This window comes from Vulpes lagopus, chromosome 10 (genome assembly GCF_018345385.1).
Source record: "Vulpes lagopus strain Blue_001 chromosome 10, ASM1834538v1, whole genome shotgun sequence".
In the NCBI taxonomy this organism is placed as follows: Eukaryota; Metazoa; Chordata; class Mammalia; order Carnivora; family Canidae; genus Vulpes; species Vulpes lagopus.
In genome coordinates, this window is record NC_054833.1 from 39,750,557 (window position 1) to 39,763,775 (window position 13,219).

The following is a 13,219-nucleotide window of genomic DNA, read 5'->3' on the forward strand; positions in this document are numbered from 1 at the left end:
CCCAAAGTATGGTCTGCAAACCCCTGGTGTCGCCAAGATTTTCAGGGATCCAATCATAACTATTTTCATCAGACTACTAATTTGGAAATTTGTGTCCACCACCGTGAGACTTCTCCAATGAGATCAGTTATCGATACCAATGAACGTGAGCTTTTGATTTTATGTAAAGAAATGTGTCAACATGGGATCCCTGGGTGGTGCAGCGGTTTGGCGCCTGCCTTTGGCCCGGGGCACGATCCTGGAGACCCGGGATCGAATCCCACGTCAGGCTCCCGGTGCATGGAGCCTGCTTCTCCCTCTGCCTGTGTCTCTGCCTCTCTCTCTGTGTGTGACTATCATAAATAAATAAAAATTAAAAAAAAAAAAGAAACGTGTCAACAAGTGAAGGTCTGTGTAGTTCAGGAAACCAGTTATTTTCCAAATTATTGATACGGGGTATTATAAAACCATGCATGGGTAAAAGATGCCATTTTTCACACACTTGAAGTTTAAAATGGACTGATGTATTTTAGTGTCACAAAGTATAAAAATTTCATTGATGTGGCTTCAGATTCCACATTGCTGCTCTTTTAAGAAACTACCACTTGTCAAGTTTCAGTGTAGTATCAAAATAACCACAACCATCTGAAAAGGCTATTAAAATACTTTTCCCTTTTTAAAATATGTGTCTGTGTGAGGCTGGATTTTCTTCATATACTTCAATCGAAGCAACATAGCACACCAGATTGCATGCAAAAGTAGATACGAGAATCCAGTTGTCTTTTACTATGACAGACATTAAAGACATCTGAAAAACTGTAACATTCTTCTCATGAATCATTTTGTGAAAAATGGGTTTACAATTATTTTTAAATGAATTAATGTTTTTTATTGGTTTTCTCCTTTCTCATAAGGAATTTTCTCATTTTCCTTTCTAACGAGGTCAAGGTCAGTAGACACATTCCACATGAATACAAGATCCTCCAGGAGACCTACAATAACTTTTAGGAGTATGAAGTGATCTTGAGATCAAAACGATTGAGCTCGGCTGCCCTTATTTAAAATAAGGAGAGCAGAAAAAAATTGATCTGTGCAGATACTTCTCCAAAAAAAAAAAAAAAAAATTACATGTATACAAAGAAACGGAAACCCTAGAATAAAATGCTGTAAAGGAAGCCTTAAATTATAGGTAGGCCCAAAAGCACCCTCACCAAGTAAGGGGAAAAGACTAGAATAGAACGAGAGCTCTCTACCTACCCTAAATGGTTTCACACCAAGGCCTTGGCTGATGCTCAGGGAATGCTGGTGTCTCTCTAGCAATAGTTGGCAAAACAAACATGCTTCCTGGTGGCTAAAATCAAGCAAGTGCTTGCAGTTAGCAGTATGGGTGACACTTGCCATTATAGGAAAAAATGGGAAACACCTAGATCTAGCTATTTATCTGTAATGTTTGAGGACATTCGTCATAGTAGAAAGACATCAACTGAAAAGCAATTATTCATCGGGATAGATCCTCTGATCTTTCCAGTTGGTACTAAACCTTTGGTGAGCCAGTCCCGTGGCTTGGGAGAGGGATGGAAAGAATATAAGTAACTGCTCACAGGCAGAGACAGTGCTTAATTTTTGCTGTTCCTCTTAGAAGATAGGCATCCAGGACCAAGTGGGAATGGAACAGGTATTCATCTCCCCCACAACCTACGTTCATAAACACACTTGCAAGCACTAACAGTTTAATGGCCACAAAGTATATTTAAAGTCTCAATTTTTAAAGGGCTTAACTAAAAAATCCTGCAAAATATAAAGCATTTTTCACTGTACTTATCAGATCTACTGGCCAAATGTGCCCCCGAATGACTGAACATTCAAATGTCATCCTAAGAATTAGTCAAATGATATGTCTATGTCAAAACTAACATACCAACAAGTCCCCAAATCAGCAAGCTTTCAGGATTGAAATGGGATTAAAAAAAAAAAAAGAAAAAAAAATGTTGCTACCTTAGGAAATCCAGCATTGGGGATGAGAATGGTAATAAAGACATCCTATTTTCATTTAGGGTAGCATTAAGCCAAAGTTATTTTCAAGTGAACCATTAATCCCACTGACTTATATACTTTAAAAATGGTTAAAATGACAAATCTTATGTGCGTATGTTTTACAATTTTAAAAAGTATATCAAAAGTCATTGAATTGTACTCTTTAAAGGAATGAACTGTATGACATGTGCATTAGGTCTCAATGAAGCTGGCCCAGGTGCTGCAACATTGCCAACTGCTGGTGTCTTCACAGTTCACACATTAGTGGCCAGCTGGCTACTCCCCCAGTAAAGATGTTCTCATATAAGCAGGAAGATGTTGGACGGTCACTGCCAGGAAGATTAATCAAGGCCTCCTTGGTGCCTAAGCTTTCTTTCGTTTCAAAGATTTTATTTATTCATGAGACACACAGAGAGGCAGAGACACAGGCAGGGGGAGAAGCAGGGTCCCCGTAGGAAGCCCGATGCAGGACTCGATCCCAGGACCCCGGGATCCCGACCTGAGCCGAAGGCAGATGCTCAACTGCTGAGCTACCCAAGTGCTGGTGCCTAAGCTTTTCTAATGTAACTTGTATAAGACAGAGCAAGAAGAATATAAATAAAAAGTCACATCCTTAGTTATTTTAAGCATATTTAATATTTGAACTTTCATTTTCTATTTTCCCAGACCCCAGAAAACAGAAAGTTTTTAGATGACCAATATTTTGTTCCAGAAACATAGTCTTATCAGCTAATTCATAAAAGAGCTATTTTACAAAGGTACATCTGGATAATTAGAACAATAAAGTCTTTTAGGCATTTCAAAATGTGATCAGTAAAAATACATGATTATTAATAAAGTTTTTTTTTTTAAAGATAGTTCCAGATTTTTTTAAAAGTAATTTCTGTTAAAGAGTACATGATTGTATGGTGAACAAGGAAAATAAAATGTTCTAGTAGGAAGAGGCTTATTAAAAATAACCAATAGTGTGCACATTACAGTTATCACTTTTGCAGGACATCTGCTTAGCCATTGGCACCCGGAAATGGCAGACAGGGCTTCCTTCTACGAGGTACATTTTTTTTTCTACCAATTTATTATCAAAACCATCAGTACCAGTGGGGAAGGTGTAAGGAATGAGGCAAAAGAAACTCCTTTCTTGAAGAAAGAACAATTTTGCAGATCACTGAAAAGGCGTGGACCTGTCAGAAGAAAACATGGTTTATCAAACAAAGACTTTAACAGTAGAGGCGAAAAAACTAGCCAGCAGAAAGAGGACTAGAAGGTCCTGCCAATTTTCTATCTTGAGGTCCTCTGTACACACTTCTCAGTGATGCTCTCTGTGACACACAGGGAAGGAAAGATTGACCAAAGTTCTAGTAGCTCAAAATAACATCATATACCACCTTCAGAGAAGACAGTTTCCAGTTTGAAATATAGAAGCTCCAGGTAATACACCAAATTTACCAGCATCACCAAAAAAAAAGAAAAAGAAAAAGAAAAAAGTAAGTAAAAGACAACTCAATGGAAGCATAATTATTTTCTTTAGCTTCTAAAAAGAAGGGGAAAAAAAAAACTTTTCACATTAGATTCCCCCTCTCTCCTCCAAAAAAAACTTTTATCTTGGGGCACCTGGCTGGCTCAGTCTGTAAAGCATGTGACTCCTGATCTTGAGGTTATGAGTTTGAGCTCCTTGTTGGGTATTGAGATTACTTCAAAAGAAAATCTTTACAAAAAAATTAAAATAAAGAGACACATCCTCTCTAACAGTAGTCAGAAGTTGCTTTGGGGAATGGGAAGCCATAAAGGTAATGAAATGCACCTTCTTATGGTACAATATAGTAAATGGTTTCAGTTTAGGTCCTAAAAGCTGAAAGAACTCAAGCAGTCCAAGTTAGCTGATTTTAAAGTATGCAAAATATATGGCTTCTAGGGCTGTAATCATGATTTTAAATTATAGCACTTTGGGGGCTTGCTGATTTGCCTTGATTAACTCTGTTCTCTGAAAAGGAAGGAGACACTCTAAACGTAATTTGCCACTTAATAGCCATTAGGCCCCCAGAAGAGAGCACAGGGTCACAGCAGGTCACTTCAGTGGCTAAAACCCAGCTCTCCTGCTCTGGGGAGGTTGCTTTGTTCACCACCCTTGGATCCAGCTTCTCCTCCAGTTAACTTTGAGAAAACAGCTTTGATGGTGATCACTGTCACTCAAAACCCAGGGCGACTATCTAATTCCATCATCCTGAAAGGCAGATATGGTATCAGAGCAGAGTGCATGTGATTCTAAAGGCCCAAAAGAAAAGGCGGGGCTGGGAAGGAGGAGGGGAGAAGTTAGGTTGGTAGGACAAAAAGAACACTCAAAAATTAGTATCTTTTCAGACTTAAGACTTTGCTTTGGGGCTTCATTTAAAAATCCAGATATAAATTTATTTGGAGGTACTAGAGCTATGGTCAAAGCATTTTTCCAGTTAGCCCGGTTCCAAGGAGAGGGGAAAACTGCAGGAGAAGACAAGCAGATCGTTGTTAAGGACAAGATACTGGCGGAGCTGGAAGAGAAACCTAAACGTTCCTTAAACAAGGGCCGAAGAATTACATGAACTTACCCTGTGCTGTTTGAACTTAGGGTGAAAGTTCTATTGTTTACCTTGCTCCTGATTAAATGCCCGCGGATGATGACGCTGGTGTCAGGGGGCCATAGGCGTATCACCCTGTGAGTTGGGAGTGACTACCCCGTTTCCAGCCCCACCTAACCATTCGGTTTCTACCTGCTTCTCTTATGAGATATGGAAAGTCAAGTCCCAAGCTTGTCTTACTAGCTTCTGCTTCTGCTTCTAAAATGTTTACACCCAATTCTGATTTCGTTCATACTGGGCCTGCAACTCAAAATATCAGTCTAATTTATAGATGAGGTCCAACGAATGGTCCAAGTTGGTCTACTTAAAAACACAGGTCAGGCTTGAAAAGGCAGGAAATAGGAATGTGGACAGAGATGAGCTTGTTAAGTCGTAGTGGTGTTTACAGGAGGAGTAGGGAATCATCATGACTTGCGATGAGAGTGCCGGGGAAGAGGAAAGTCACATCCCGATTACCCACAGGGTTCAGAGGGCACTACTGAAAGGTGTGAGCAGTGGAGGAACACGCGTTGCGTATTAACAGAACTGGAAGATTTGACCAATGATTTCGTTTTAGTTGGCAAAAATACTCCAAGACGTGTATACCCGATGCACAAGAAAAACCACAGAAAGCCAACGTAACTGACTGAGTTCTCCAGTTACGATTCTGAAACATCTGTCCCCTGCAGGGTGCTGCCCATTCTACAAGTCACTCTAGAGCAGCCAGCCAGCAACCCCTTGCCCACAGTTTCCAGTGTATGTTCTGGTCTGCAATTTGTAAGGTCACGCACCAGTGTGGAGAAAGCTCCGGCAGCGAAGTCAGAGGAAGTGCTTCTGGAGCTGGTTTGAGCAGCCCTGCCTTCTCCACCACCTCTCTCTCCGCTCCACGCATGGCTCTCCTTTTAACTCAAAGAGCCCTTTGGCACCATCAGTGCAAAATTAATATTCGAGTTAAACCTCCAGGTACTAAAATTTTACTGGCCTTCTATTCAGCAGTACCCGTGGCTAATGAGAGCCATGGTTCAACTCAGTAGTGATTCCGTTAGATAACCTTCCTAGACTCTTGCCCCCGCTCCCAACCCACCCCTCCTCAGCAGCCCCCACCCCTGCCACCAGTTGAAGCATCTTTGTCTGTTTTCTTCCTTCCTGCTCAATCTGCAGGGATAATTTTCCACAAGTGCCGAAGTCTAATGTATCATCATAAAAATGAAACAATACCAAGAATAACAAATTTATAGCCAAGAAAATAAAATTTGCTTTCCTCCCCCTCCCAAGTCCCTCCCCTCGATAGAAAAGAAGACAAAAGAAGAAAACACACCCATTTTCAAGTGCCTGCTATTTAGTACATTGAGGATTTCTGTTAATTGCAGGTGGAGCCCAGCTACAGAGAAGAGGTGCTTGCCTCAGGTGGGAGGAAGCCCACCTAACTCTGCCCACCTGAGCAGCACACAGCTCGAGTCCTCTGTGCACAGGAACCACGGGCATGCTGTGCCTTCAAGGAGGTGCTCCTCAACGAAGACGCCTACCGGACAGCAGGGGCCACGGGACAGACTTCAGTGAAGGCTGGATGTTCCTCCCTCCCCCGGCTTACCCTCTCTCCACCTCTCTACCCAGCCTCCCAATACCTCATCCGGAACTCTTGGCTTCAGGGGCAACTGACCCTTGGGTGTCCTAAATACAAAGGGCTAAAACTCTCACTACTCAATTAAAACAAAACATGGCAAAATAAAAATTAAAATGTGCTTTCAAATACGGAATGAAGTCAAATAAATACATCTGATTTTTCTTTTCTTCTTAAGTCTAAGTAAAATTTCATATCCTACACCCAAAGCTCTATACATTTGGTTTTTGTTCTGAATCAAAATGAATTTCCGATGGTGAGGAGCGCAGAGCGAGAGAGTCAAGGCTCCCTCACTGACAGGCTAGTGCAGCTGCCGGACTTGGAAGAACTAGTCCCGCTCTGGGGGCCCAGGCACGCGGCGACCCCTGGGGTGGGGGGTTCACAGGCAGACCCTCCGTCACACACTCTCTCTGCGTCCACGCTGCAGCCAGGATGGGTGATACAAGGCCGGTGCTCAGAGTCCAACAACCTTCAGTCACCTCCAGGACACGTGGTTCTAACTCTTATCTGGGAAGAATAATGATAGGCAGAGATCAAATTAAGAACAGACTAATAGAGAATACCTAGGCACCTGTGGGGCTCGTTGTGTCTTTCTGGATTAGAAAGGCCTCATTCAAGGGGCGCCTGGGTGGCTCAGTGGTTGAGCATCTGCCTTTGGCTCAGGTCGTGATCCCGGGGTCCTGGGATCGAGTTCTGCATTGGGCTCCCTGCAGGAAGCTTGCCTCTCCCTCTGCCTATGTCTCTGCCTCTCTCTGTGTCTCTCGTGAGTAAATAAATAAAATCTTGAAAAAAAAAAAAAAAAGAAAGGCCTCATTCACTCATTCAAAACCATGTGAGCCAACAACAGAGTACAAATTGCTGCACTGAGCACAGATCCATTTGCCATCACGGGGAGACGGCGCTCTCGCTGTTAGGACAGATACCCACGTCCAGTAAGGCTTGGTGGGCCCAGAGCCTCCCTCGGCAGCATTGGCAAGGTCTCAGGGATCTAGGATTTATCAGGCTTACCCCTGCCCTGTTTTCTGCTTTTGCAAAGGTGAAGTAAAGCCTGGGGTGGGTAGAGGAGAGGGGTGGGTAGAGGGGAGGAGTGGGGAGCCAGGGGCCCGGGGAGGACGGCACAAGAACTAACAACCACGGCTCCTCTTAGAAAAGGAAGAGCAGAGTCAGCAAACAACAGCCTCTGCTTGATATATGATGTTTGGAAACAAGTGGTTTTTTAAAGACAGGAAAGAAATGGAATCTCAGAAGGTTTCCACTTTAAAGAATAATAAATCATTCTGTTGGACGTACTGTTGGCAGAATGATTCTAGAGTCTGGAATCCACGATTTTCACATACCTGAGTGCTTGTCTGTGAGGGCTGATCCAGCCAGCCTTTGGCAAAGAATGCTGTAACTCTCTTCCACCTTCTGTAAGATAAAAACCAAGGAGTTCTCATTTGAACATCATAATTCTCCTTTATGAAAACAGGGAAGAAACCTTTTCATATTGCCGGTACATGCTTCTAGATTTCAACATTAATGTTGTTAAAGATTTTGTTAGTGAGGAAGAAAAGTGAACCGCATTCCTTTTACCTGTCTCTCCCTTGAGTAACCTATAACTTCTTCAGGTTAAAGATGATTCCCCCACCCCCGGAGGCACCCTGAAGACGGCCCCACGGGGGACAGGAGCTGCATTAGAGCCAGCCGGCCCACGATGGCCTTCTAGATACCTCGTCTGCCCTTGGATGACACTCCTTATAATCACATGAAGAAGGGAAAACCTATCACATGAAGCTGAAAGAAAAACTAAGGGAGACCATTCTTCAGCTCAAAGGCTTCTAAGAACACTTTTAATGTTGTCCCTAAGCCTCTAACTAAACCAAGTCATGAAAAAAATGTTTAGGTGCTGGCAGCTGTGTCTACCGATGACAAACTTTAAATCCTTTTCTCAGAAATCACCACATAAGTCAGTTTTGAAATAGTGACCTGTACAGTGACAACTTCAATTCACAAAAATCCTTTCGTGCGCCGGTCTCCAGATCATAGGGGCCCCTGGAGCCAATTTCTGTGTGTTAGAGTGTCTGGGAAACTACCTGTATCGCCCTAACAATTCACAGATAATTTGTAAGTGAAAGCATTTTCTAGAGGAGACACGAGCCCTGCCCATGCCACTGGCTTGCTGTTCACGTTTTCTCACAGAGGCCAGCCAATCATCCCAAATATACTTGGTTGGGTTCTTACACGGAGAAACCCACACACGCAGGCAGTCTACAGCGCTACAGTGTTTCTGTTCTTGTGACCTGCAACCAGTTGAACCATACTGTTCTTGGCTTTCTATCCAAGGCTACTTATGGGTAATGGTCAAGGAGAACAGCAAATCTAGAACCTGAACAAGCTCACCGGCATCAGCATTTTGACTGTCCTCTACCTCCCTCCTCTCTGTTTCTTTACCCAAGCCACGAGGATGCTGAGGTCTGAGGTACCTTTAGGTGTTCTAGGTCAGCCTCGATCTTACGAATGTACTCCATGATCTGGCTTTGTGAGTCTGCACAAGAGGGGGGGCTCTGGATCTCAAAACAGGAATCCTCCATAGCTCCCCAGCGCTGCTGGACCAGGAATTCTGGGGTGAACGGTGAAGCCGCCCCATCGGAATGGGCATGCTGGGGAGAGTGCTGCTGTGGGCGGGCACAGTCCATGGCGGGGATGCCTGCCGTGGGCGGCGGGGGAAGCGAGGAAGCAACCTCCTCGTCCGTGGAGCTCTCCTGCACCGCTTCATAGCCATCAAGAATCAAATAGTTTCCTGTTGACAGACACAACAGCTTGATGAGCTTCGTGCTGTCATCCTCACATCAAAAAAGAGAGATGAGGTGATATGCTGACAACCTTAAAAGCCGTTAAAGATGGAGGAAAGCCATCAATTCCCCACTTCCCAGGTTCAGTTTTAAGTACAGCAGAGTCTTCTCACTTCAGGTGGAAGCTAAACTTAGCAAACTTTCATATAATTTCCGAATAATTTCACATTAGTGAGCATCTTAAAAGTTACAACCTGGAAACTACCAAGTCCCCGTATGATCCTGCCACCACTTCCCCGGCCACAGGGCTCTCATGCCTCACCTCCCACCATCTTCCCCCCTCACCCCTGCATGCCTTCACCACCAAGCACCTGCTGGCAGCCTGGGTGCCCTGGTTCTCTGCTGGACCCCCCTGCTCCCGCACACCACACAACTTCTTCCCTCACTCCCCAGGTGGCTCTTGCTCCCATGCTACCTCACTGAGGCCCTCTTCCCTGATCGCCTTGTCTGCCCCTGGGTCTGACTTATGTGCCCTCCTAATTCCTCTGACATCTGTTTACTTATTTACCATGACTGTTCCCTCACCAGTACTTAAGCTTCACAAGGACAGTGGATTTTTTTCTTTGTTTTACTCTATGCCGTATTTCCCAGCACTCAGGATGGGGTCTGGCACTGAGCAGATTCAGTAATTATTTACTGCGTCAAAGAATAAACCCTACACATACACATACACACAGAGGATGACATGTGGGTACCCAAACAACATCCATCTTAGCACATCGCTTAGCTAATAACCATCAAAATCAAAGTTTGACTGTGAAAGAAACTTGCCTGAGATGCGCAAATTAACATCCTCTTCCTTCTTAACTGCTCCATCACCTTCTGATGGATTATCATCACTATGTGCTTCACGGGCATCAAAAAAGTGCTCTCCACTCTCATCAAGACTCCCTTCTGGCTCTGCAGGAGGCATCTCTGGGGTCATAATCATGTGGTCCATTACTAAAATGTTACTTGCCTGGCTCTCTTGGAATGCCAGGACCACTGAATCCCGTGGAGCAGAAGATTCAGTGGAAGTCCGTGGACTGTAACAAGTTGAAATGTCACCAGTTCCAGTTCTAAAGGGCATCTGTCCTTCACCAGGAGGATAGGCCTTACTGTTTTCAGAGTTCTGGGTTCCACTGTCTGTCTGCACCCCTGAAGACGCCGTCCTGTATCTCGGGAAATGCGGCCAGTCTTCCTGAGCACTCTTCTCGGTCAAACCCAGCTGTTGGACGAGCAACTGCTTCAGCAAGCCCACTGGAAGATTTAGGAAGGGAGAGGAAAAAAATCACATTCACAACAGCACCCGCAGACTGCCAGGACTAAATTAGTTTGAGGAATTATCCATTATTTCTAAAAGTAAGTACCTTTTAGTAACACAAAGTCGAAATATTAATTTCGTACAATCATTTCTTGGTTTTGCATTGAAAACTGAAATAAAGTGCTATCGAGAGCAGATTTAATATTAAACGAGACTTGGAAAGATGTAAGCCTTCTGAATGAGGAGGCACTCCTAAATAACCAATACCAGGCCTGCCTCTCTTTTTTTTTTTTCCTCCACGTAACCTGAATGAAACCCTTAAGGAACTTCTTAAAAGGATGTTAAAAAGCTGTGTTATGCTAGAAAAGAAGCCCTGAAAAAGTTTGCTTTTTCCAGAAGCAGACAGTATATAACACAGGTGTTATTTTTTCCAATTTATTAGACACACAGAACATTTATTTTATCATTTATAATAATCCATGGAATCCTTAAGTGGTGAAGAAAATAAAGCTGCCCTGAGGTAAGATCGACTTTCAGGGGCTCCTAGGTGGCTCCGTGGCTAAACATCTGCCTTTAGCTCAGGTCATGATCTCAGGTCCTGAGATCGAGTTCCCTGCTGAGCAAGGAGCCTGCTTCTCCCTCTCCATCTGCCTGTCACTCCCCCTGCTTATACTGTCTATCTGTCAAATGAAAACAAAATTTACTTTCAATGACTTGAAAGCATGTATACTTTTGAAGAAGAAAATTTTTTTTAGTTTTTAAAAATGACCTCACAGATGAGAAACTTCCTTAGGCTGTTAAGAAGAGAAGCGACTTAATTTTAAATGGGCGAGTGTATGCTGTGAGGCCACTTAGCCAATGACAGAGTCACTGCGACAGTGTCAAACTCTGAGAAATCATTCTGACTGCTCATTCAGGAGAATTGACAATAAATTAGATCTTAAAGAATGTGACCGATTCTGTACTTTTAACTCTGGCTTAATTTCTATCTCCTGTTTCTTTTGACAAACAGTCTCCACACAGGTCTGGACATTAGCCCTCTGTTCTTTGGTTCTACCAATACTCCCTGAGAGATGCTATGCATTCCTACGGCTCTGACACTCAAATCCATCCTTTCCCTACCCTCTTGCCAAAGCTCTAGTCTTAAGATTCAAACTTCCTGCTTGTTACTTCCTCTTAAATAGTCTGCCAGTTTTAACACTGAGCCCATAGTTTCTGGCAAACAAAGAAAAAGGCGGGGGAAGAGTGCAGCAGTGGCCAGTGGTGGTCCTTCCTGACTCTGATTTCTGACAAGAACACTGAAATTATCTAAATACTGCCCTTTTCTTAGACCTGATACCAACCAAACCAATCGTTTGAAGTATTTCTTGACTCCCCACTTTATTTATTTTTAATAATAAATTTATTTTTTATTGGTGTTCAATTTGTCCCTACTTTATTTTTATTCCTCTGATACTGTTCTAGTCCAAACCGTTTTAGCCTCAAGCCCCGCCTACTACAGCGGCTTCACCCTAGCCATGATTTCCTGGCCTCCTCTCACTCCAACCCTTCCACCCTCTCAGCCAGAGCCATCTGTTCTCACTGGTCACACCCTAGCTTAAAAACTTCAAATGGTTCTCTGCAGCTAGAGAAACCCTACTCAGCCTTTCCCCACCACCAGTACACCTGTGAGATGGGACAGGCTCCCATTTGTGATTTTCAGCCAGCTGGAGAGGGAAGGGGAGGGGGTAGCCAAGGGCAAGGGCCACCCATCTTGTGAGTATGCAGGTGTGTGTGTCATGGAGGGGAAGAGAGGAAGAGGGAGGAGGGAAGGGGAGGGGGAGGGAGAGGATGGGTCAGAGTGGAGGGGGGGGAGAAAGAGAGAAAAGGAGAGAGAATCTTAAGCAGGTTCTATGTCCAGTGTAGGCCCGATGCAGGGCTCGATCTCATGACCCTGAGATGACGACCTGAGCCAAAATCAAGAGTTGGATGCTTGACTGACTGAGCCCCCCTAGGTGCCCCAGGTGCTGTACCATCCTTAAAATCCAGAGCACTCAATGTAGTTGTCAAGGTTCACAATGGCTGGCCTCCGCATCCTGTTTTCTACCCTTCCTCTCCCATGCCTCTTCTGGTTATGTGAGCACCCTCGTGGCCTCCGGCTTCTGTGCTCTGGTCCGACCATTATTCTTACCTGCATATTTTCTGTAAACCTATCTGAATCTTACCTACTCTTCAAGGCAATAATCACCTCCTTCTTGTGTCCTGACACCTGCCTCTCTGGTCACTGCCACCAAATCAATTCTGGCATACATGTACTGATTACTTAAAAAGGTGGGAGGTTTTCTATCATCTTCCCAACTAGATGGTAAAATTCTTTATGGGAAAAGTCAGCGTTTTCACTTCTCTGGTTTCTTCCTAAATGGCTGCACAGTACATTACACAACCCACTACTTCTTAAGTATCTGTGTTAACTTATGAATAAAACTTACAATTCCTTAGTGCATCCAGTGCCCACCGTTCTTCGGAGGCAGGCAAGTGTGGATCTGGGATTGTGATCTGATAACTTCCTCCAGCTTCCTGCAGAGTCCCATCTGTATGCTGCTCCTTAGCAAACTGCCTCTCGGCCATAAACAGATCATCTACCTCGGATTTCCCAGAGGTACCCAGTGAATGAGACTGAGGTTTTGATGATATTAAGGGAGACTCTAATCCCAAATCTCTGTCTGTTCAATGGAACAGAAAAAGTAGAATAGATCTTAAACAAAACTTTGAACTTTTAACACGAAGCATTCAGGAAATACTTAGAAAAAAAATAACCACGTGAGTACAGAGATCATCGGCTGTTAAGTAAAATACACGGCACTTAGAGCAGTGTTAAAATGGCACACAGGAGGCTCGTAAGCGGTTAAATAGCTGATGCGAGAACTGCATAAATCAAAAG

The 13,219-nt window shown here is 43.8% G+C and overlaps 1 protein-coding gene across 5 annotated transcripts in view; it reads right to left on the reverse strand.

Annotated features, from left to right (window-relative positions):
• Positions 1 to 2,630: 2,630 nt before the first annotated feature.
• ARHGEF12 (Rho guanine nucleotide exchange factor 12) overlaps positions 2,631 to 13,219 on the reverse strand; it is a 155,541-nt gene continuing 144,952 nt past the window's right edge. For all 5 annotated transcript variants that reach the window (XM_041770740.1, XM_041770742.1, XM_041770739.1 and 2 more), the window contains 5 exons: positions 12,768 to 13,001; positions 9,828 to 10,295; positions 8,688 to 9,004; positions 7,563 to 7,632; positions 2,631 to 6,732 (listed from right to left, as the gene is read on the reverse strand). In XM_041770740.1, the coding sequence (XP_041626674.1) occupies positions 6,722 to 6,732; positions 7,563 to 7,632; positions 8,688 to 9,004; positions 9,828 to 10,295; positions 12,768 to 13,001 (1,100 nt within the window). In that variant the 3' untranslated portion in view covers positions 2,631 to 6,721. The remainder of the gene's footprint in view (positions 6,733 to 7,562; positions 7,633 to 8,687; positions 9,005 to 9,827; positions 10,296 to 12,767; positions 13,002 to 13,219) is intronic.